The sequence below is a fragment of the Salvelinus namaycush genome, chromosome 25 (assembly GCF_016432855.1).
Source record: "Salvelinus namaycush isolate Seneca chromosome 25, SaNama_1.0, whole genome shotgun sequence".
In the NCBI taxonomy this organism is placed as follows: domain Eukaryota; kingdom Metazoa; phylum Chordata; class Actinopteri; order Salmoniformes; family Salmonidae; genus Salvelinus; species Salvelinus namaycush.
Window position 1 is genome coordinate 22873442 of NC_052331.1, and position 23695 is coordinate 22897136.

Below are 23695 nucleotides of genomic sequence, written 5' to 3' on the forward strand. Positions count from 1 at the left end.
GTCTAGGCTCTAGAGCCTACCCCGCTTACCCCTTTAAAGTATGAGGATACATATTAAAATAAAAGATGTCTGGTCATTGGTCAGAATAATCAGATGAGATTGTGATGTCATGCTGTGGGCCATCCCAAAACCATTTCCATCCCAAGGCTGAAAATCCAGGCGTTGATTTCAAAAAGCTCTTACACTAAACGGGTATGTTATTTCATGTTATTTCAACCTCATATTGTGGAAATATCATAAAAAAACATGGTTTCGTGGTATCCAATTGTTAGTAATTACTATCTTGTCTCATCGCTACAACTCCCGTATCGGCAGAGACGAAGGTCGAAAGCCATGCGTCCTCCGAAACACAACCCAACCAAGCCGCACTGCTTCTTAACACAGCGCGCCTCCAACCCGGAAGCCAGCAGCACCAATGTGTCAGAGGAAACACCGTGCACCTGGCTCCCTTGTTTAGCACACACTGCGCCCGGCCCGCCACAGGAGTCGCTGGTGCACGATGAGACAAGGATATCCCTACCGGCCAAACCCTCCCTAACCCGGACGACGCTAGGCCAATTGTGCATCGCCCCACGGACCTCCCGGTCGCGGCCGGCTGCGACAGAGCCTGGGCGCGAACCCAGAGTCTCTGGTGGCGCAGCTAGCCCTAGACCACTAGGGCTAGCTGCTAGTGCCCTAGACCACTGCGCCACCCGGGAGGCCTGGAATGAATGGTTTTGACTGTACTGCGCCTTTGTTATCTTCAACCTAGTGGACAACCAGGAAGGGAAACGCTTTGTTTCGTCGCTTTCTAAGTAAACTTCAGCGTTAGCATAGCAAACACAACATTCTGTTAGTTATAGCATGACTTTTGCTATGTAAATATCATTGTGGGTTTACCAATAAAGTTACCATATGGTTTTTACCATGATAAACGTCGTCTGTCATCTTTCATCATTATGAATTCGATATGGACTACTGTACATGTAACTTTCAATGAGGGTTGGTAGCAAAGTTTAGAACAATCAGAATGCTGGGTTTTTGTCAGGCAAACTGGGTCTCTTGAAAAGGTAGGGGATAACCTTTTCACGTGATGTAGTCACCTGTCTCAATCAATGAGATAAGATTTGATGGATTACTTCATGGAGCAAAAAAAATATTTATTCTAATAACAGAGCATTTTGTAAATTCAAACGAACAACCTGCAACTAGCCATGGAAGTTTAAATGACATGCGTTGTCTTCCAAGTCAGGAATTGAGGAAGTATCGCCAAGTAAAGGTTGTTCAAAAATGATCTGTGCTACGCTTTACACTACCTAAGAAATAACGCCTACCAGCCAGCTGGAACAGTAGTAATGGTCTGACTAGGCAATCTTTTTAATAGCTAATATTAATGCAACGTAGTAAAAACACCAGAATCTGCTGAACCACAGTACCTGTCTGACCCAGCCACAGCCATTAGCTGGACAGTTGACTCAGATCGAGTGAATCCTGGACAGTCATTACCTTTGGAATTGCAGCTAGTGCCTCAGTGCCTGACAACAGTAGCTACCCGGCCGGCAGGACTCTCCAGCGACTGCACAAAAACTCTTCCTTAGCGCTAAGGATCTTAATAAGCTGTCTGTGTTTTTGTTTCTGACCTGTAAGTGGAGCACCAGCCCAGCTCCGTTCATGGCAGAGCTTCTCATCTCACACCTTGGACTTTGAGACACTTTTAGGCACAGCGAGCTCCTCTTTCCGTAACGGTTTTTATCTCTGTCTTGCTGAACCACACCACATGATATTGTTCTACTTATGACCCTGTTTTAATGAGCGCTGCCAAGTGCTCCTTCACATAGTTTTGTAAAACACTGCCTGCGACTCTGCAGCATTAGCAGAATGCTAGTGTTCATCTGTTTCTCTGAAAATAAGTTAATAGCAAAGTAAACGTTAGCGTGTTTTCTAGTTTTGAATTACATGAAGATTGTTTTCCCTTTTTTGTTTATTTGGGGGTGTCTCTCTCTGTCTCTCTCTGTCTCTCTCTGTGTGTGGAGTCCTGAACCTTTTGGTTTTGGAAAGACATCTCTACCTGGCTCATCAGTATGCAGTGGTGCACTCCCTTTGCATGCAGTGGCGAGCTGGTTAAGCCCATGTTAGCGGAGTTCACTTCACACCCAGAGGAGCTGCTGCAGCCTACACACCTCTCTCTGGTAGTTCACTAGATGTAAAATATATCTCACATCTCACACAGCTCAATGCTACGGAGGTCTGTCTATCTGACTGACAAACTGCCTGACTGCCTGACTGCCTGTCTGACAGAGGAGAAGCAGAGACAGAAATAAGGTGAGGCTAACAATTTTAAGGCCAAGGGGGTAATGGTAGCTACAATCGCTACAGCAGCAATGAGAGGCAGGTATTCTACTGTCTGTGTCTGAACATAATTTCTTAGTGTGCAGGTGGCAATGTGAGAGATCCACGGAGTGGGTACTAAGAAAAAAATTCACTGAAAAGACAGAACGTTCCATTTATCTTGGAAAGACGCTCTGTCTGACTCCAGAACATTTTGTTCCCCAATCTCATACTCCGAGGAGCACATATAATAATAACTCTAGCTATCATTTTAGCAAACAAGCTAGCTCACTTGTCAGTCAAGAAAACATTGACTCACTGGAAAAGTTACCAAAACAGGATTGTATTGGTTGTTGTTTGATAGTTTAGGGGTACCACAGCATGTTTGCAGAAGTTGTATAGGATGTGGAGACAAAGATTATATAATGATATACATTGTCAGTTCCTCTCTATAGTGGCATTATAGCTGAAGCAGTACAGGATCGTAAGGGGTCAGAAAAGATAGTAAGGGGTCAGAGGTCAGACCTGTGAAGACACTGGTGGTGATGGACTTGCTCTCCTGGCTGCCCCGCACAACGTTCAGGTTGATCTCATACTCTGTTGCTGGGTGCAGGCTGGACAGGGTGTAGTTAGTGACGTCATTGTCAATTACCACGCTGTCCACTGTCCCTGAAGAACATTGTATTCATTTAATGTCGCACTGTTACAGTACGCAGTCTTTCTTTTATAAGAAGTTGAACTTTCTCCTCCAATGCCAAACAATGTAAAAACATGATTTGGTCACACTTGGATTTGGATCGTCCCATATAGATGATCTACAGACGGTTATACTATCAACACACTATAGGTTGATAAGCAACTGCTTACTAAGGTTACGGTTAGGGTTAGGTTCAGAATAATGATTAGGTTAAGGGTTAAGCTTATGGTAAGGGTTAAGTTTAGGGTTAGGATGAGGGTTAAGGTTAGGGTTTGGGTTACGGTGTTAGTGGATAGTTTGTTGAAATGTGGTTGACAGTTATTGAACATCTACGGAATATCTACAAACCATCTACTTGGGTCTATCCAAATAAAGTGTTACCCATAATTGTTTAATGAACTTTTCAATGAAAACATGCCAGAAATGTTTGCTTACCTCTTGCTGATTGATAGGACATCTTGTAGTAGTCGAAGGGAGCGAATGGTCTCAACCATGATATGATGACGGAGTCTTCAGTGGCATATGACACAGTCATCTCTTTAGGTGGATCCATTCCTCCAATAGAGAATCATAGTACATGTTAAGAATGAAGAGATGTCCTTGCTATTGAGACACACACTATACACTAATACAAGATGTTCTTGACATTTGACATAACCTTCTCATGAAAACGGCTAGCTCCATGTCTCCATGTATATGAAAGGGAAGGGAACACTGACACTATCTCTGTCTCCAATCAAGGTGCATGAATTGGGGAACAAACAGAAGTGAAGAGGAAATTCAGCTACTCTTGGAGGACACTCAAGGCACTGGAAGTTAAATAAAGCGTAGATAAAAATGCTTCTTTATTGATAAAAACAATGCATTTCTGGACACATTTTCCTCCCATAGTGTAAAAAGCACTGTGTTTATCCTGCATATTAGGTACATCATAAAATATGTACTAAAATAGCATGCTTCTCTGGCCAGAGCCAGGAGAACAGAGAGGGATATTTGCATTGTGATCGAGTTTGGTTGCCCATAAGGGATTAGTTCATGATTTGTTTATGTGTCCCCAGAGCTCTTACCGCTGCGACAGCAAAGGTTACCAGAGACAATGTGAGCAAACAATTAAAGTGACTTATAAGGTCGGCATCCATTATGGAGGGAAGGGATAGAGAGATTGGTTCTCTCTATTGTTGTGGAATGAAGCTATAGAAATGCTTGTAAAACCAACGCCACCACCCTCCAATTTCCATTACAATAATGAATATTATTCACCAGCACTGACGACGATTCATAAGTTAGGCTTCAGCCTCATTTAAATTCTGCTAGTAGGAAAGAGTGGTGTAAATAAGTTGTGATTATTCATGTATGCCTATCTTTAATTATTTCCCATTCAGCAGTGCAGGCTGCTGTAATAGCTCTGAATTTAGACTCAGTATTCATGTGACATGAGATAATTTGTGCAAACTGACAGACTGCATCAATGTGCTCTGCTGCTCCAAGGTGCGTCCCAAATGATACATATTCCCCACAAACTACACTACTTTCGATCAGAGCCCTTTGGGCCCTGGTCAAAAGTAGTGCACTAAATGGGGAATAGGGGCCATTTGGGATGCAACCCAAGTCTAACCTGCATTCACCTGAGGCATTACAACATATGGTACAGTAAACATGTTGTCATCACTTTATTCAGATTTACCATAAGAACTACCACTTAAACATAAAGAACTTTCAACCTACAAAGACGGTCAGGTGCCACAGCAAGCCCACCAACCCTGTGGTTAATTTGCATATAATAACATAGTGTGATAACAAGCTGAAAAAAGCAACGCAATAACAAAACACACAGATGCCAAAGAGCTGCAACAAATGCATCCGTCTGAATCTGCGATACCCCTAGCCTTCATTCCAGAAATCTGTATGTCACCAGACAAAGAGAAAATGGCTGGCACTCTGGCAGACAGTGACTAAGATAGTTGGCATGTAGAGCAGTAATCAGACAGCAGTATGCAGGTGGCTATCCGCAGAGTTAATATCAGAGTGTTTAGAGAGCTGTCCTGTCCTCCTCAGACAATAGATCTTCCCTTGGGCTTGGCAGCTGTAACTGTGAGTAACAGCCTGCTGATGCGACAGCTGAATATTCCTGACACCTCCAGGTTTAGGCAGGGGTAATTAAGGGAGGATTACACACCCAAGCATTAATAAAGAAATGAAAGGTGGAGGGGAACGTTGTTCTGCAGTGAGTGCAGCTGTGTGTGTAAGAATCTTAATGAGCAAGAGGAGACATGCCATAAAAGTGTCAAGATGTTGTTCTGTTCTGGAGCTAGACTACTTGCTGACAAACAGAACGCCATTTGAATACCACAATAAACTCCAAGCACGTACTGCATGTATAATGTGATGTGTATCCTAAGTACAGGAAGTTTTATATATCCTAAAATGTAGTCCTTCGTTAGCAACTGTCTTGTCAGCAAACAATCAGCCAAAATCAGACATCAATGCACCCTGTGGACAATCAATGCATAAGATGTTGCAGCAGTTTTGTATTAGTCAGTAGTTATTTAGCCTTGTTGTTGTTCCTGTTTGACCCTCCATGAACCATGGGAACCTCCAGCGTAGCTCTGGGTCGTATGCATTAGGGCACACCGTAGCGAAACGTTTTGCAGCGGGAATTTTTTGTTGTTGTTTGTTTATCATTGTTTCAGTCTGTTTTCTTCCATTTGGTGCCTAATGAATACAACCTTGTTTCCCCTTGCAGAGATAAATAGCCTACCTGTGGTGAGCGTGGCTGTGACAGCCTCAGACTTCACCTCTCCATGTATGGTGATAAGGCTGACGGTGTACTCTGTGGAGGGCAGGAGTCCCTTGATAGAGGACCGGGTCTTGGATCCATCCAGGGTAACCTTGGACGTGTCAGTGCCGTCCTCAGAGCTATAGGTGAGGATGTAGAGGTCTGCGGGTGGGGCAGGGGCGCTCCATGCCACCGTCACCGAGTCCCATGTGACATCAGACAAGTAGAGTGCTATGATGGGGCGGGAGCCTGAAAGTCAAAGGTCAAAGATACTGGCTGCATGGTCATGAAGGGCTGTAAGGGACAGCTGCTGTCAATATGGCAGGTGGTGCTGAGGTTCTCAGTCAGTCAGTGGATGGTATGGCTGGTTATTAATTGGCAGATCTCTCTGGAGGTTCTCTCCTTCTCAGTGAGACTGGCAGTAAAGTAATGAGCATGACGGGGGAGCATGGAAGTGAAGAGCTGCAAATGGAATACACACAGCGTGGAAGGCCCGTGACAATGGAATGAGGCTGAATGCTGAGCAAAGGACGAATGTCAAAGTTGACAGCAGAGACTGGATGAAAACATGTCTGTCAACGAGGCATGGCTGTTTTTGAAAGATTCACCAATAAAAGACACTGGTTGAAGTGTGTTGTCAGAACAAGAAGAAGCAATAGGAAATATAAAGACTGCCAGGACAGTTTGCTGTCTGATGTAGATGAGTGTGAAAGAAAGAGGGACAGGAAAGATTAACGGAGTGAACGCAAATAAATATTGATATAATGTTTTTCTCCATTGGATGGGTCAATTTGATGAAGGACGGTTATGCGATTAACAACCTCATGAAATAGCTAACTGTCAATTATTAACATGAATTGTTGCATCAAAGCTTGACACTACCTAATAGCTCGATTTGTAGTCTCCTTCCCAAAGTAGTTCCACATGACATGCCAATGTCAAGCCTATTCTCTAGTACAGCAATAATCTCTACTTTTCAGCAACATAATTGCTTATTTAGGGATGTGAGCACTTCACTGAAAAAGCTCACCTTTATCCAGTTTATTTGAAAATAAACCTTTATTTATAGACTACTGTACATCATCTATTCATCTAATAGATTAATTTGGTGGATGCCTATTTGTACTATTTTGCATGTACAAGTGTGTATTAAACGCATGTGTGAATTGGAAATGTGGTTTTGCATATCTAAGACACACTCAGAGAGTGGGGTCATGGCCAGGGTTAGCCATTATCAACGGCAACCCTGGAGCAATTAGGGTACCGATGCACCAAGTCTGGAACCAGCAGGACCCTAAACAACCCCCAAGCTATAAGACTGCTACGTAAATAGTTAACCAATAGCTAAGTGGACTATATGACCCCTTTTGCACTAACTCACTAACTCTTTTGACTCATTACACACGCTGCTGTTACTGTTTATTATCTATCCTGTTTCCTAGTCACTCTATCCATACCTATATGTACACATCGATCTCAATTACCTCGTACCACTGCATTGACTCGGTACTGGTACCCTATGTATATAGCCAAGTTATCGTTACTCTTTGTGTATTTATTCCTTGTGTTATTTTCTTTTTTAAATGAAATGTTTTTTCTCTCTGCATTGTTGGGAAGGGTCCATTAGCATTTCACTGTTAGTCTACGCCTGTTGTTTTACAAAGCATGTGATAAATACAATTGACTTAGTGCCTTGGTCAAGGGCACATCAACATATTTATTTTACCTTGTCAGCTCAGGGATTCGAACTAACAACTTTTCGCGTTACTGGCTAAGCTACCTGCCGCTGAAACTGATACAGGTGCAGTTACAGTCCAGTCCGCATCCTAAATGGCATAGGGTACTAATTTTGATCAGAGCCCAATAGAATCCCTAGAAGGGGTAAATAACGTCTGACCATGGCTAACTCATGGGGTAAATGCAGTGGTGTAAAAAATACTTTAAGGACCTACTTAAATAATTTTTTGGAGTATCTGTACTTTACTTTACTATTTATATTTTGGCCAACATTTACTTTTACTTCACTACGGTCCTAAAGAAAATAATGTACTTTTACTCCCTACATTTTCCATGACACCCAGAAGCACTTGAATGCTTAACGGGACAAGAAAATGGTCCAATTCACGCACTTATCAAGAGAACATCCCTGGTCATCCCTACTGCCTCTGATCTGGTGAACTTACTAAACACAAATGCATCTTTTATAAATGATGTCTGAGTGTTAGAGTGTGCCCCTGGCTATCCGTACATTTTAACAATAACAAAATGGTGCCATCTGCTTTTCTAATATAAGCAATTTGAAATGATGTACAGTTTTACTTTTGATACTTAAGTATATTTAGAACCAAATACTTTTAGACTTTTACTCAAGTAGTATTTCACTGGGTGACTTCCACTTTTATTTCAGTAACTTTCTATTAAGGTATCTATACTTTTACTCAAGCATTACAACTGGGTACTTTTTCCACCACTGGGTAAATGCTATTGCTCTGTTCAGACTACTTCCACCTCTGCTATTCATAATAGTACAATGTAATGTCAGTTGTGTCAGTTACTTGGTCCTGGTAAAGTACAGTTCCAGTACCTGTGAAGCCATCAATGGTGGCTGCAGTGCTTTGCTGCCTTCCCCTCTGGGCAGCTACAGTGATGGTGTATTCTGTGCCTGGCTCCAGGTCATTGAGCGTGGTGGTGGTCACGTCCTTGGGGACGGTCACCTCCGTGGTCAGGCCAGATGAGGAGGTGTAGGTAACCATGTAGTGGTCGATAGGCCCCTGGACCACCCCCCACAGCAGGGTGATGGTGTTGTCTGTGGACGCCGTCACAGTCAGGTCCATGGGGACATCCAGACCTGAAACGCACAGTAAAGAGTAGTTCAAGTATAATCAACATATAGTAAACATACCAATAAAACGATTTATATTTAAGATTCAATTCTTGATTGCCATACCAACCAAAGTTGTAAAGAATTTGATTTAGTGCAGCTAATTAAAACAGAGACAAAAATATACATACAGTATACAGGTGCCTTCAGAAAGTATTCACACCTCTTGACTTATTCCACATTGTGTTGTGTTACAGCCTGAATCTAAATTGGATTAAATTGAGATTTATTGTCACTGGCCTACACATAACATCAAAGCGGAACTATCTTTTTATATAGATAGTTATATAAAAATATAAGGTGAAATGTCTTGAGTCAATAAGTATTCAACCCCTTTGTTATGGCAAGCATGTAACGCTCGTTGGAAAGATGAGACCAAGGTGCAGCGTGGTACGTGACAAAGCATAAATAAGTTCAGGAGTAAAAATAAAGTTAACAAGTCACATAATAAGTTGCATGGACTAAGAGCATTGGGTGAGTAACTAAAAGGTCGCTGGTTCGAATCCCTGAGCCAGCAAATTGGAAAAATCTGCCGTTCTGCCATTGAGCAAGTCAGTTAACCCCCAACAACAACTGTTCGGCAATGATGTGGACATTGATTAAGTCAGCCCCCTGCACCTCTCTGATTCAGAAGGGTTGGGTTAAATGCGGAAGACACATTTCAATTGAATGTATTCAGTTGTGCAACTGACTAGGTATTCCCATTCCCTCTGTGTGCAATAATAGATTTTAACATGATTTTTGAATGACTACATCATTGCTGAACCCCATAAAAACAATTATCTGTAAGGTCCCTCAGTTGAGCAGTGAATTTCAAACACAGATTCAACCACAAAGACCAGGGAGGTTTTCCAATGCCTCGCAAAGAAGGGCACCTATTGGTAGATGGGTTAAAAAATAAGCAGACGTTGAATATCCCTTTGAGCATGGTGAAGTTATTAATTACACTTTCGATGGTGTATCACCACACCCAGTCACTACAAAGATACGGGCATCCTTCCTAACTCAGTTGCCGGTGAAGAAGAACAACACTCAGGGATTTCACCATGAGGCCAATGGTGAATTTGAAACAGTTACAGAGTTTAATTGCTGTGATAGGAGAAAACTGAGGATGGATCAATAACATTATAGTTACTCCACCAATACTAACCTAAATGAAACAGTAAAAAGAAGGAAGCCTGCAAAGAAGAAAACATTCCAAAACATGCATCCTGTTTGAAATAAGGCACTACATTAAAACTGCAAAAAATGTGGTAAAGAAATGTATTTTATGTCCTGAATACAAAGCATTATGTTTGGGGCAAATCCAACACAACACATCACTGAGTACTACTCTTCATATTTTCAAGTATGGTGGTGGCTGCATCATGTCATGGGTATGTTTGTCATCGGCAAGGACTAGGGACTTTCTTAGGGTAAAAATAGACTAAATAGAGCTAAGCAACATCATAGTGGAAAGCCTGGTTAAGTCTGCTTTCCAACAGACACTGGGAGACAAATTGACCTTTCAGCAGGACAATAACCTAAAAAACAAGGCACAAATATACACTGGAGTTGCGTACCAAGACAACATTGAATGTTCCTGAGTGGCCTAGTTACAGTTTTGACTTAAGTCTGCTTAAAAATCTATGGAAAGACTTGAAAATGGCTGTATAGCAATGCTCATCAACCAACTTGACAGAGATTGAAGAATTTTTAAAGCATAATGTGCAAATATTGTACCATCCAGGTGTGCAAAGCTCTTTAGAGACTTACCCAGAAAGACTCACAGCTGTAATGGCTGCCAAATGTGATTCTAACATGTATTGACTCAGGGGTGTGAAAACACATGTAAATTAGATATTGCTGTATTTCATTTTCAATATATTTGCTAACATTTCTAAAAACATGTTTTCATTTTGCCATTATGAGGAAATGTGTGTAGATGGGTGAGACAATTCAGGTTGTATCACAACAAAATGTGGAATTAGTAAAGGGGTATGAATGCTTTCTGAAGGCACTGCAAATCGGTATTTTGACATGCTTTTCTTTCATGCTTCAATAAAATTTAAACAAACAAAACATGTAAGAAACAAAAGAGAACAGGGTGGTGAATTTCTGTTTACTGATACTGGTAGTTGTGATTTTCTGTGTCAGATCACTGATTTGCACAGATGAGCCAGGCGATTAACTCACTTACCAGTTCTGGCGTTCATTGTGGCAGGAGAACTCTGGTTGGTGCCAAGCATAGCCGATATGCCAATACCATACTCTGTACCTGGCAACAAGTCTGTGAGAGGGAGGAGAGGAGAGGAGAGGAGAGGAGAGGAGAGGAGAGGAGAGGAGAGGAGAGGAGAGGAGAGGAGAGGAGAGGAGAGGAGAGGAGAGGAGAGGAGAGGAGAGGAGAATGAGAATGAGAATGAGAATGAGAATGAGAATATGACAGATGGAAAGAGACAAAACATAGACAATACCTCAACAACTATTGATTTTAATTTGTATGTGAATAGAAAACCATAAACATAAGCTGGTTATGTGAATTAATCTTTCCATACAATACCCCGGCGGACAATACAGTATGATGATATTAAAGAGGAAAAATGAGCAGGCAGATGGAGCCTTTCAGAACTGCCTATTAAAAACTGCATTAATAATGAAGGGCTTGCCACATACCATGTTCATCAATATGTTTTCTTAAAATTTCTGCTAACCTTTTTCCAAAAGCATAATTAATCAGAGTCAAAATCGATATTACAACAGTAAGCTTATCAGGTTACAGAAATGGAGAGAGGAGAGCATTGATTGCTGTCATGCCGCGCAGACAAGGCCTTCCCTTATTCTGATATGCTCTTTACGTAAGACAGACACCATACCGTTTCTCAAATATCTGAAAACTGTTAATGTCGGCAACTTATCAATACTCTTTAGTTAAAACGTCTTAATAAAGTGTACAACATTTGAATCTCACTCGGTCATTCAACAGACATCCTTATCATACTACACAATGCCACTATAGTGAATCATGAGTAAGCAACATTACATTAATTTGTCCTAAAAACAGAGGTGTAACAAAAACTCAAATTATCCCCACTTGTGAGTGTGGTCTTGCTGGTGGGTCCATCGTTGAGTGGGACAATGACCTTCTCGTATTGGTCCCCTGCTAGGGTGCTGTAGACCACCTGGTACCCCTCTACCTCCGCCTCACTGTTGTCCCACTCCAGCTCCAGGGTGGTGGAGAACTTGGACAGCACTCGCAAGTTCTTGGGGGCGTCGATCTCTGAGAGGAACACCAGAACTGACAATGTTGGGGCCACTGAGACCAATCATCAGAAGTGGGACATAGTTTCCACGTGCAGTTCCATCAGCAAGTCAGATCGTAAAAAAGGATGATATGACCATAGAAATAAAATTACTAATGACTATTTCTATGCCATTCTTTATTGTATTTGTAAGAGAAGACATTGTGAAAATGTCAAGAGCCAAGAGTACAGTAGGTGCTACACTACTGTTCAAAAGTTTGGGGCCACTTAGAAATGTCCTTGTTTTGAAAGAAAAGCAAATTTTTTGTCCATTAAAATAACATCAAATTGATCATAAATACAGTGTAGACATTGTTAATGTTGTAAATGACTACTGTAGCTGGAAACGGCTGATTTTTACATAGGTGAACAGAGGCTCATTATCAGCAACCATCACTCCTGTGTTCCAATGGCACGTTGTGTTAGCTAATCCAAGTTTATCCTTTTAAAAGGCTAATGGCCAGAAACAAAGGACTTTCTTCTGAAACTCGTCAGTCTATTCTTGTTCTGAGAGATTAAGGTTTTTCCATGCGAGAAATTGCCAAGAAACTGAAGATCTCGTACAACACTGCGTACTACTCCATTCACAGAATGATTAGAGCCAGTTTGCGCTGTTCTGTGAAGGGAGTAGTACACAGCGTTGTACGAGATCTTCAGTTTCTTGGCAATTTTTCACATGGAATAGCCTTCATTTCTCAGAACAAGAATAGACTGACAAGTTTCAGAAGAAAGTCCTTTGTTTCGGGTAATTTTGAGCCTTTAATCGAACCCACAAATGCTGATGCTCCAGATACTCAACTAGTCTAAAGAAGGCCAGTTGTATTGCTTCTTTAATCAGAACAACAGTTTTCAGCAGTGCTAACATAATTGCAAAAGGTTTTCTAATGATCAATTAGCCTTTTAAAATTATAAACTTGGATTAGCTAACACAACGTGCCATTGGAACACAGGAGTGATGGTTGTTGATAATGGGCCTCTGTACGCCTATGTAGATATTACATTTAAAATGGAATGTCTACACTGTATTCCTGATCAATTCAATGTTATTTTAATGGACAAAAAATGTGTTTTTCTTTCAAAAACAAGGACATTTCTAAATGACCCCAAACTTTTGAACGGTAGTGTATATTCGATGGATGTGTCTATAGTGATGGATGTGTATATAGTGATTGCTGTGTCTATAGTGATGGCTGTGTCTATAGTGATGGCTGTGTCTATAGTGATGGCTGTGTCTACAGTGCTGTATGTATTCACAAGAAAACATCTTATTCCATCAAACACAATAATGTGGAAGCAGCTGCTTGTACAGTACGGTCCTATTGTTGTATGGTCCTCACCGGTGCTGAATTCTGTGGAGATTGTTCCACTCTCATTGCCCTTGCGAACACCACTGATGGACACCTCATAGCGCGAGCCTGGCCTCAGCATCTGCAGGGAGTACTGGCTGAGGGTGGGCTGCAGACGGAAAGTAGTCTTGGGCCTGTCCCCTCCTACCAGGCCATAACGCAGCACTATCTGGTCCATCTTGGCCTTGGGATTGGTCCACTCCACGAAGGTCACCGAGTCCGAGACATCACGCACTATCAGCTGTGTCGGCCCATCAATCACTGTAGGGGACAGGAGAGGTAAATCTACATGACAGGGTTCATGATCTAATGTGATTCCAAAATCACACCCTATTCCCTATGTAGTGTGCTACTTTTGACCAAGGCACATAAGGTTCTGGTTAAAAGTACAGCACTATATAAGGGATAGGGTGCCATTTAAGCATCTATACAGTTCACACTAATACTGCAAGAGGCATGGCCACCATGACTATTGTTGTACCAAGTAGCACCAGAATTAATTAAAAACCATTGCTTTGCACTTTTAGAAACATAAGCTTCGATAAAAAATAAGTGATACAAGCAAGAGCAGTGTGTGGGTTTCTCTTTCTTTGAAATTATCGCTGTTTCCATGATGCACCTGCAGCAAGATACATGTACAGTATATCAGATGTTCGCTCAAGTGCCTTTTGAAATTTGTTGGCAGTGTTGGTAGTGTCACGCCCTGATCTGTTTCACCTGTTCCTGTGATTGTCTCCAACACCTACAGGAGTTGCTTATTTTCCCCAGTGTACTTATCCCTGTGTTTCCTGTCTTTCTGTGCCAGTTCGTCTTGTATGTTAGTCAACCAGCGTGTTTTTCTCGTGTGTCTTTCCCGCGTGTTTTTCCTTTTGCCATTCTCTTTTTGATAGTCTTCCCGGTTTTGACCCCTTCCTGACTATGGACTACTTTTCCGCCTGCCTGATCATCCTGCCTGCCCTGACCTTGATTCTGCTTGCCCTTAGGTACCTTTTGGACTCTGAACTGTTTTTGACCCTTTTGCCTGTCCAAGACCATTCTCTTGCCTTACCCTATTGGATTAATAAATAATGTAAGACTCCAACCATCTGCCTCCTGTGTCTGCATCTGGTTTTCACCTTGTGTCATGATAGGCAGGGAATGCAGTTTAGTAGTTGCTGACCATGTAAAACAAAACAAGAGACTTGGGGCATTACTGAAATAACTACAAAAATACACCCAATAATCAAATAGTTTCCATGGCAATTGTGTGGATTCTTAAATAATTTGATTACATCTGAGAAAACAAATGATGCTGTTGTTTATACAAGCATAAACAACTAAATGTTATTGGAGGTGGAGGAACATTTGCTGCAGTGTAGTTAGCGCGACTGAACAGTACACTACATTTATAGCGTTGTCATTCTGTGAGGAACCAATGTCAAAGTGGTGCCCTCTGATTGGTCACGTTTCTCTCAGAGAGTGCTAATTGGCTGTCCTTGTAATTTACTAGTTTTTCACTGAGTCTGCAGGGAACATCTGCTGCTTCAAAAGGCCTTGTAACTAAGCTAAACCTCATCCATTTCTTCTGACCTGAAGATTAACACCTGAAACACCTACTGTAATTGACTGCTAAACTATTAATGTGATAAACCAGACAGAAAACAGTTTGCTGTGTTTTCTCGAAGATCACACTAGGGGTTTCAAGATTCTTGGCCAAGAATGAATTCCCTCATTCCCTCACCAGAAGTTTGGTATCTTTCTCTCTTTTTTTTCTTTCCTCAAAGAAGGATGGCTAAATCTTTACGCCTATAAATAATTGAGTGACTTAAAATGTGTCTTTCTTTATCCAATAAGGTATCTGTGGGTGGACATGGTGAAAAATGTATGAACGCTCATGAATTATGAATGCCTTAATTACAACCGACAGTGGGCCTGGGTTGGAAAATTAATGGTGTTTTCACTGCGGACACGTAATTTGAATTGTTATGGAAAAGTTCAATTGAATCTAATCCCACTGTCTGGAACTGTCAGTCTGAGGAATTCCTGGGTGAAGTTTACATTAAGTGCATAATTGCTGGCAGACCAAGTCATTCGTCAAGGTGACATTTCCCATTAGTCTCAGCCGTGTGATGCATGTAGTGTATGTGAGATGTGTATGTGTGAGTCCCCCACATCTTGAGTGGTCTTTTTCTGAGCTCCACTGATTAGCCTGAAGACTATCACATGGAAAGAACAGGATAGGGGTGGGCATACGGGAACACATCCTGTGGAGACAACAGCGGCAAAGAGACTCATTTTCAGTGACATGGGGATAATACAGAAACAAAAGCTGCAGTAAGTATATGGAAACTGTGAGCCAACTGAGGGAGTTCCTAATATGGATGCCATACACAAGATACCCACAGGTCTATGCCCTCAAAAACTTACCAGCAGGGATATTTCAACAACCAAATGTTTATGGACATATTAGATAGATAGAAGTTTGTGAATTATAGTTTGGTGAGATTTGAGCAATCACAGAACCATACATACATGTGGTGACGGTGGCGGATACAGGCTGGCTGCGGCCTTGGTCTCTCAGAGCTACCAGGTTGACGGTATACTCCTCCCCTGGTCTCAGGCCTGTCTGGTGGAACGAAGTGATGGTGCTGGGTAGCTGGGCTGTCATCCCTCCATCATTGTCCTGTCAGAGAACACAAACGAGCATAACGCTTTGGCTTCACTTGGGCTCCTCTTGTCATACAGTACATAGTATGGTTTCCAAATGGAATCCTATTCCCTATATAGTGCACTACTTATCATAGGCTCTGGTCAAAAGTAGTGCGCTATAAAAGGAACAGGGTGCAATTTGGGATACACATTCTGTCTTCACTATAATATACATACACAGGTAAACAACCCCACCTGCTGCCCGTGCAGGAGTGATTTATGGTTCCACCTGGGCTACTCCTGGACAGACGGTAGTGCAGGGGAAGGATCTGAACAAACCTCAAACCTCACTGCTCTGACGAGCACCAAGCTATGGCATCCATAAATATAATATTGTGACTGGCTTTATGATAAATTCAGCTCGAGTTAGTTGTTCTTTTGGCGGTTAAGCTCCAGGTCTTGTTAAGAGTTCTGTGATAAATGACATTGTAAAAAGGGTGATCCACATAATATTTGATTGACAGGTTGATGATTGATTGATTGATTGATTGACTAACTGACTGACTGACTCTCTGACTGGATGATTGAAAAGTGAACAATCCTGATAAGTACATTGGTATGGTATATTGTGTAAACAACTGTGAATATGTAATATTGCCAGGCCACCATGTCTCAGATAACTGCTGTTGGTGTAGGGTGGGTGAGCCCTCATCTCTCATTTCTTTTGGCACTGTGAACTCTTGTTTGTCACTAGTCACTGCTTTTCTGCTCACATCCATTACGATATTGTCAAGTTTCAGGTCACTTTTGGATTAAACCCACAGAGGTTGAGACTCTGACTTCTAATATGATTTCCCAAGTGTTGACGTTGAGCTTGAACCCCTCAAACCCTTATGGGGAAGGGGATAGATAGCAGACAGTCTCTTAGACAGAATCATACCAAATGATGTAGATTGAAGTGCACTGTGACCCAACTGCTCCCATGCCATTTGGTATTCATAGCCTGTCACCTCCAAAAAAGCTTTCCAAGTTAATGTCCATGGCATTTATGCTTTTCATCTAAAAGCCCCAGGCTTAAAGTCTTTGAGCCCAGCCAAACTTCTATCCTTCCTAGCCGGGAACACCTAAATGAGAAAGCCAATTATGGAGAGAGGTACTGAGGATTAGAGTACCTTGTGTTTATAGAGGGAATTAAAGGGAAAGCTCTCCTAACTTTGAACCTGTAGCTATTATGGTTATGAGTTTGAAGACGGCGCCTGCTTGCTGATCCACCTAATCGTCATTAAGCCTTGGGCAATCCATCATCTAATTTGACAGAGACTTTAAGTTGAACGGTGAGAAATCAATCCCCCTCCCAAAATGTTCCACTTTTTCAACAATCCGAGAGTCAAAATCTAGCCAAGGATGGGCATATCAAAAATGCATGTTAAATTTGGTTTGGCAATATAATGTTGGTAATTTTTTTTTAAAGCCTCCTGAGATAGAACTCACCTGAGCTGACAAAGACAGGTTTTATTGTACAGTTTGTTGTTGTTTTTGTATTTGTTGCTCTTCAGCATACTGCCGTGTACAGAATTACGTTGCTCTTCCCAGAACATCGCCAACCATGTTCTGAATGTTTTGAAGCCAGAGGGACTGAATGTTTTCAACTCCATGGGGAAGCTGCATATGTACACTACCGTTCAAAAGTTTGGGGTCAATTAGAAATGTCCTTGTTTTTGAAAGAAAAGCAAATTTTTTGTCCATTAAAATAACATCAAATTGATCAGAAATACAGTGTAGACGTTGTTAAAACCTGTTTGGGATAGAGGGCGCTGTTTTCACTTTGGGAAAAAATCGTGCCCAATTTAAACAGCCTCGTACTCTATTCTTGCTCGTACAATATGCATATTATTATTACTATTGGATAGAAAACACTCTCAAGTTTCTAAAACCGTTTGAATTATATCTGTGAGTAAAACAGAACTCATTTTGCAGCAAACTTCCTGTCAGAAAGTAAAAAATCTGAAATCGAGGCTCTGTTCCAGGGCCTCCCTATTCATTTGCTTGAAATCTATGGATATACATGCACTTCATACGCCTTCCACTAGATGTCAATAGGCAGTGAGAGGTGAAATGGGGTGTCTAGCTTTATCTGAGGTCAAAAGAGAGCTCTTGGAATGACATGACCCCAATTTCCTTTGTTCAGCAAGGCGCGGGAAGGAACTCTGGATTGCCTTCTGAAAAGCTTTCGTTATAGACGGCTAATATCTCCGGCTTTGATTTTATTTGATAAATGTGATAATATCATCGTAAAGTATGTTTTTTCAATATAGTTTTATCAGATTATTGAAAGTTTAGTGACGCGTTTGGTGACGATGGACAGCTTCGCGCCACTTGGCTAGCTTTGGTTGCTAATTCGACAGACGAAGAGGACATTCTAAATCCAAACAACGATTATTCTGGACAAAGGACCCCTTGTACAAGATTCTGATGGAAGCTCAGCAAAAGTAGGACCCATTTATGATGTTATTTCGTATTTCTGTCGAAAATGTTTAGTATTATTTTCCGCCCTGATTTTGGGCGCTGTCTCGCTATAACCTAAGCTGTATGTCGTACTAAAGTTATTTTAGAATTCTAACACGGCGATTGCATTAAGAACTAGTGTATCTATCATTTGCTGTACAACATGTATTTTTTAGTAAAGTTTATGATGAGTTATTTGGTCAGAATAGGTGAGTGTCAGAAATATATCCGGAGATTCTGGAAAAAAAGTTGCTACGTTTTCACAATGTATAACCACGGATTTCAGCTCTAAATATGCACATTTTCGAACAAAACATAAGTGTATTGTATAACCTGATGTTATAGGACTGTCATCTGATGAAGCTTGTCAAGGTTAGTGAAAAATTATATATCTTTTGCTGTTTTTTTGCGATCGCTAACTTTTGCTGCTGATAAATGGGTTGTGTTTTTGGCTATTGTGGTAAGCTAATATAATGCTATATTGTGTTTTCGCTGTAAAACACTTAAAAAATCTGAAATATTGGCTGGATTGTTTGATGTTTGTCTTTCATTTGCTGTACACCATGTATTTTTCATAAATGTTTTATGATGAGTATTTAGGAATTTCACGTTGCTCTCTATAATTATTCTGGCTGCTTTGGTGCTATTTGTGATGGTAGCTGCAATGTAAAACTATGATTTATACCTGAAATATGCACATTTTTCGAACAAAACATAGATTTATTGTATAACATGTTATAAGACTGTCATCTGATGAAGTTGTTTATTGGTTAGTTTGGTTGGTTCTTGGTTAGTTTGGTTGGTTTTGTGCAAGCTACCTGTGCTGTGAAAGAAATGTCTGTGCTTTTTTGTATTTGGTGGTGAGCTAACATAAATATACGTGGTGTTTTCGCTGTAAAACATTTAAAAAATCAGACATGTTGGCTGGATTCACAAGATGTTTATCTTTCATTTGCTGTATTGGACTTGTTAATGTGTGAAAGTTAAATATTTCTAAAAAATATCTTTTGAATTTCGCGCGCTGCCTTTTCAGTGGAATGTGGGCGGGAACCCCTGTCCTAGACAAGTTTAATGTTGTAAATGACTATTGTAGCTGGAAGCGGCAGATTTTTTATGAAATATCTACTGTACATAGGCGTACAGAGGCCCATTATCAGCAACTATTGCTCCTGTGTTCCAGTGGCACGTTGTGTTAGCTAATCCAAGTTTATAATTTTAAAAGGCTAATTGATCATTAGAAACCCTTTCGCAATTAGGTTAGTACAGCTGAAAACTGTTGTCCTGATTAAAGAAGCAATAAAACGGGCCTTCTTTAGACTAGTTGAGTATCTGGAGCATCAGTATTTGTGGGTTTGAGCCTGTAATCTATCTCACAAATGCTGATGCTCTAGATACTCAACTAGTCTAAAGAAGGACAGTTTTATTGCTTCTCTAATCAGCACAACAGTTTTCAGCTGTGCTAACATAATTGCAAAAGGTTTTTCTAATGATCTTTTGAGTTTTAAATTGATAAAATTGGATTAGCTAACAGTACGTGCCATTGGAACACAGGAGTGATGGTTGCTGATAATGGGCCTCTGTACGCCTATGTAGATATTCCATAAAAAATCTACTGTTTCCAGCTACAATAGTCATTTACAACATTAATAATGTCTACACTGTATTTCTGATCAATTTTATGTTGTTTTAATGGATAAAAAATGTGCTTTTCTTTCAAATACAAGGACATTTCTAAGTGACCCCAAACTTTTGAACGGTAGTGTATGTTGACTGTGTATTCTTCTTGTTCCTGAATGACAAAATATGTATAATGTTGTTTCATGTTATGTAAACTTCTGTTTTGTTCAAAATATGTTAGGGGGCTGGAACCAAAAATGTTATGACATGCATTATTCTAGTTAGTAAATCCAATGTGAAACATGATAACTATATTATCCTTAACTAGCAAAGTTAATCAATTCTTCTCTAATTAAAAATATCTCCCTTATTTCTGAATAAAGCTTGTAACGTTAGTAGGCTACAGTAGCCTATGCTTCGAAGGGGCAGGTAGCCAACCCAGCTAGCACAGTGGATCTGGAACGATTCTGGCTGAGAGTCAGACTCGGCCAACGTCCTGTGGCCCAAGTCTGAGCCGCCTTTGGCAGTATTACTTATGGCTAGGATGCGGGGACTGAGCTCGGGCCGATTCCCCTGTGAGTTATCTGTACCAAATGTATTACCTGGTGCCCGGGCCGATTGGGGCTACTCTCTGGCAGATGATTACACGGGCTGCTTTATATAATTAACATTTCATTATTTATTTTTCCATATTTTCTTATTGTTTCTGTGATCAAAAAATACAATTAACAATAAAATGAAATTCTTTAAAACTTCTTAAGGATCCGCCCCTCTTTTTTAATTTTCACCTAAAATGACATACCAAAATATAACTGCCTGTAGCTCAGGCCATGAAGCAAGGATAAGCATATTCTTGGAACCATTTGAATGGAAACACTTTGAAGTTTGTGGAAATGTGAAAGGAATGTAGTAGAATATAACACAATAGATCTGGTAAAAGGTAATACAAAGAAAAAAAGAACCGTTCTTTTGTATTTCTTTTGTACCATCATCTTTGAAATGCAAGAGAAAGACCATATTGTATTATTCCAGCCTAGGTGCAATTTAGATTTTGGCCACTAGATGGCAGCAGTGTATGTGCAACGTTTTAGGCTGATCCAATGAACCATTGCATTTTTGTTAACATTTTTGTATCAAGACTGCCCAAATATGCCTAATTTGTTGATTAATAACTTTTCATGTTCAAAATTGTGCACACTCCTCAAACAATAGCATGGTGTTCTTTCAGTGTAATAGCTACTGTAAATTGGACACCAGGTGCACTTGAAAACAGACATGTATCTTATTTCAGTCTGGTAGCTAGCTAACTATATTTTTTCTTCTTCATCAGAAAGCAGCTCGCATTTTCACAAGAGGCTGTTTATATCATAGATAGAAGCAAAAATCCGCTCCTCTGTCTACAGGAATCGATCAACTTCACATTTTAAGGCTTCGGTCCACCAACTATTCGACATTGGGAATGTTCTCAAAATAATCCAAGAACATTAAGAGTCATGTGTAGTATTTTAGTATTGTGATACTTTGTGCAAGGCATTGATAAGCATTAAAAACGTTGTGGTTGGAGCCTCCTGAGTGGCTCAGCGGTCTAGGACACTGCATAGCAATGCAAACTGCATTGCTACAGAGGCTGGTTCGAGACCCGTGCCCGGGAGACCCATGAGGCGACGCACAATTGATCCAGCGTCGTCCGAGTTACGGGAGGGTTTGTCCGGCAGGGATATCCTTGTCCCATAGTACAGTAGCAAGTCCTTTAGGGGGACAGGCGCATGCACACTGACATGGCATGGTGTTTCCTCCGACACAAAATGTTTTTTTGTGGATGGGTATAAAATGTATAATAGTGAAGTTAAAAATTACTAACTTGGGTCATTTTTTATACATTTATTAAAATTTTCATCTGGCCGCTTCTGAGGGGATTCTGGTAAGATGCCGGCAAAGTCGGCTGAATTCCGGTAGACAGAAACGGCCCGATGTACTTGAGCCTATTCTGGGCAGTCATTCATTTTGATTGCGGGCCGAGTCCGACACCCGAATCCGGGCCGATTCAATCAGTTCCGGCCACCCGGAAGAAGGCCGCTTCTGGGCCGATTCCTCATTGCTATCTGGGTCCACGCACACACACTGGAATACATTTCTGAGTGACAGAGTGAGGACTTTGCGTTGTAGCGTTTTTTGTGGGGAGAAAATGCTTGGAACGTAAAATAACGTTATTAACCAGTTCCCATGATTTGAAAATAACGGTTCTGTTCCGGAACAGTATAGATCACTTTGGTTCCTGGTTTTGATTCGTCTTTTCAGGTTTTGTTACCTGAACTGGTTCCAAACCCTGAAATATGTTTACCCAAATCCCTAGACAGAGACAGATTATTTACATGAGAGGGGATTCCAGAGATTGTAGGTACAATGTAACAAATCATATCTACCCTGTACTATTTACTCTGCATTCATTCAAATGCTTTATTTACAGTATGTGGCTAAAGTTGAATATCCATCCACATCTGTCCTCTCTGCCTGTGAAACCTTACCTTGGGAATGAAGCTTATTTCCCAGCCATCAAATGAGTAGTAGAAAGGTTGCCACTGCACCTCCACGGATGTCTCCGTGATGGATTTGAAGAGTAAACCGTCTGGATTTGAGAGATCTAGGAGGCAAGAAGAGATGTATTATAGGCGTCCATCTTCTGTATGCTCAATAAATCACCCTCTTTACAGAGGCAGAGACAATTCCTCTCCGGGAATAGGGGCAGGGGGAAGAATACCTCACCCTGTGGTTAAACCATGTTTCTTTCATAGTGGAGGGCAGGCCAGGCAGCAGGTGCACATCCATTGCTTTTAAACAAACTGTTGAATACTGTGGTAGTTAGCATAGCCCCTATGTAAACATTTTCCTCATTGGGTAAGCTTTGATCTATAAACACATCATCATGAAAGTAACATTTCCAAATACACTAGATCAGTCTAAATCAGAAGGACTCAAATAGATATGCAAAGAACTAACTATGTAAAGCTTCACAAATATATTGTATTATCGGGAGAAAAAAGCTTGAGTAGAATTGCATGAACATACTCAAAATGTGTGATCATATCAGAACTAGGAGTGTTGCCTGCCGACGGGAATTGTAATTTTTAGCGAAGGCCCAATCATTCCATGACAGATAATTGAATGTTTACTGTTTTAAAAAAACGATTTATATTCTGGGATGGAGTGAGAGTTTTGCATATGTCTGAGAAGCATTGAATGGAAACTAAGAGCCTGCAGCAATTTGCCAATCTGACATTTATACCCAGCAGGTGGCAGGAGTCTAGTCACATCCTGTAGGCAAAAATGTCTGTCCTCCTTCCAACAGCATTTCACTCAAGATGTGGCTGTGAACGTATATGGGAGTTTTTGTATTGTTGTTGTCAAAAACTTTCAACATTTTTAAGTGAGGAGAAGATGTATACCTAGAAGAATGTATGATATGGTTACTTTGTTTGAAGGTGAAATTTAAGTGCATGGATTTTTCACAGTATCCAGGAAAACTAAGCAGAAAATGAATACATTGTGTAGGACTTAAAGGACTAATCTGCGTTTGGTACATACATTTAGATAATGTTTTATTATTTATATACAGGCCTACCCATTGATTCTTGAAGAATGCCAATTATAAATCACCAGATT

The 23695-nt window shown here is 40.8% G+C and overlaps 1 protein-coding gene across 1 annotated transcript in view; it reads right to left on the minus strand.

The window, feature by feature from the left end:
- tnr (tenascin R (restrictin, janusin)) overlaps positions 1–23695 on the minus strand; it is a 56548-nt gene that overhangs the window by 27081 nt on the left and 5772 nt on the right. Inside the window, exons 4-12 of the mRNA XM_038963259.1 lie at positions 22561–22676; positions 15797–15947; positions 13277–13546; positions 11732–11917; positions 10841–10930; positions 8365–8628; positions 5763–6029; positions 3440–3559; positions 2833–2976 (exon numbers count right to left, since the gene is read on the minus strand). Of these exons, the coding sequence (XP_038819187.1) occupies positions 2833–2976; positions 3440–3559; positions 5763–6029; positions 8365–8628; positions 10841–10930; positions 11732–11917; positions 13277–13546; positions 15797–15947; positions 22561–22676 (1608 nt within the window). The remainder of the gene's footprint in view (positions 1–2832; positions 2977–3439; positions 3560–5762; positions 6030–8364; positions 8629–10840; positions 10931–11731; positions 11918–13276; positions 13547–15796; positions 15948–22560; positions 22677–23695) is intronic.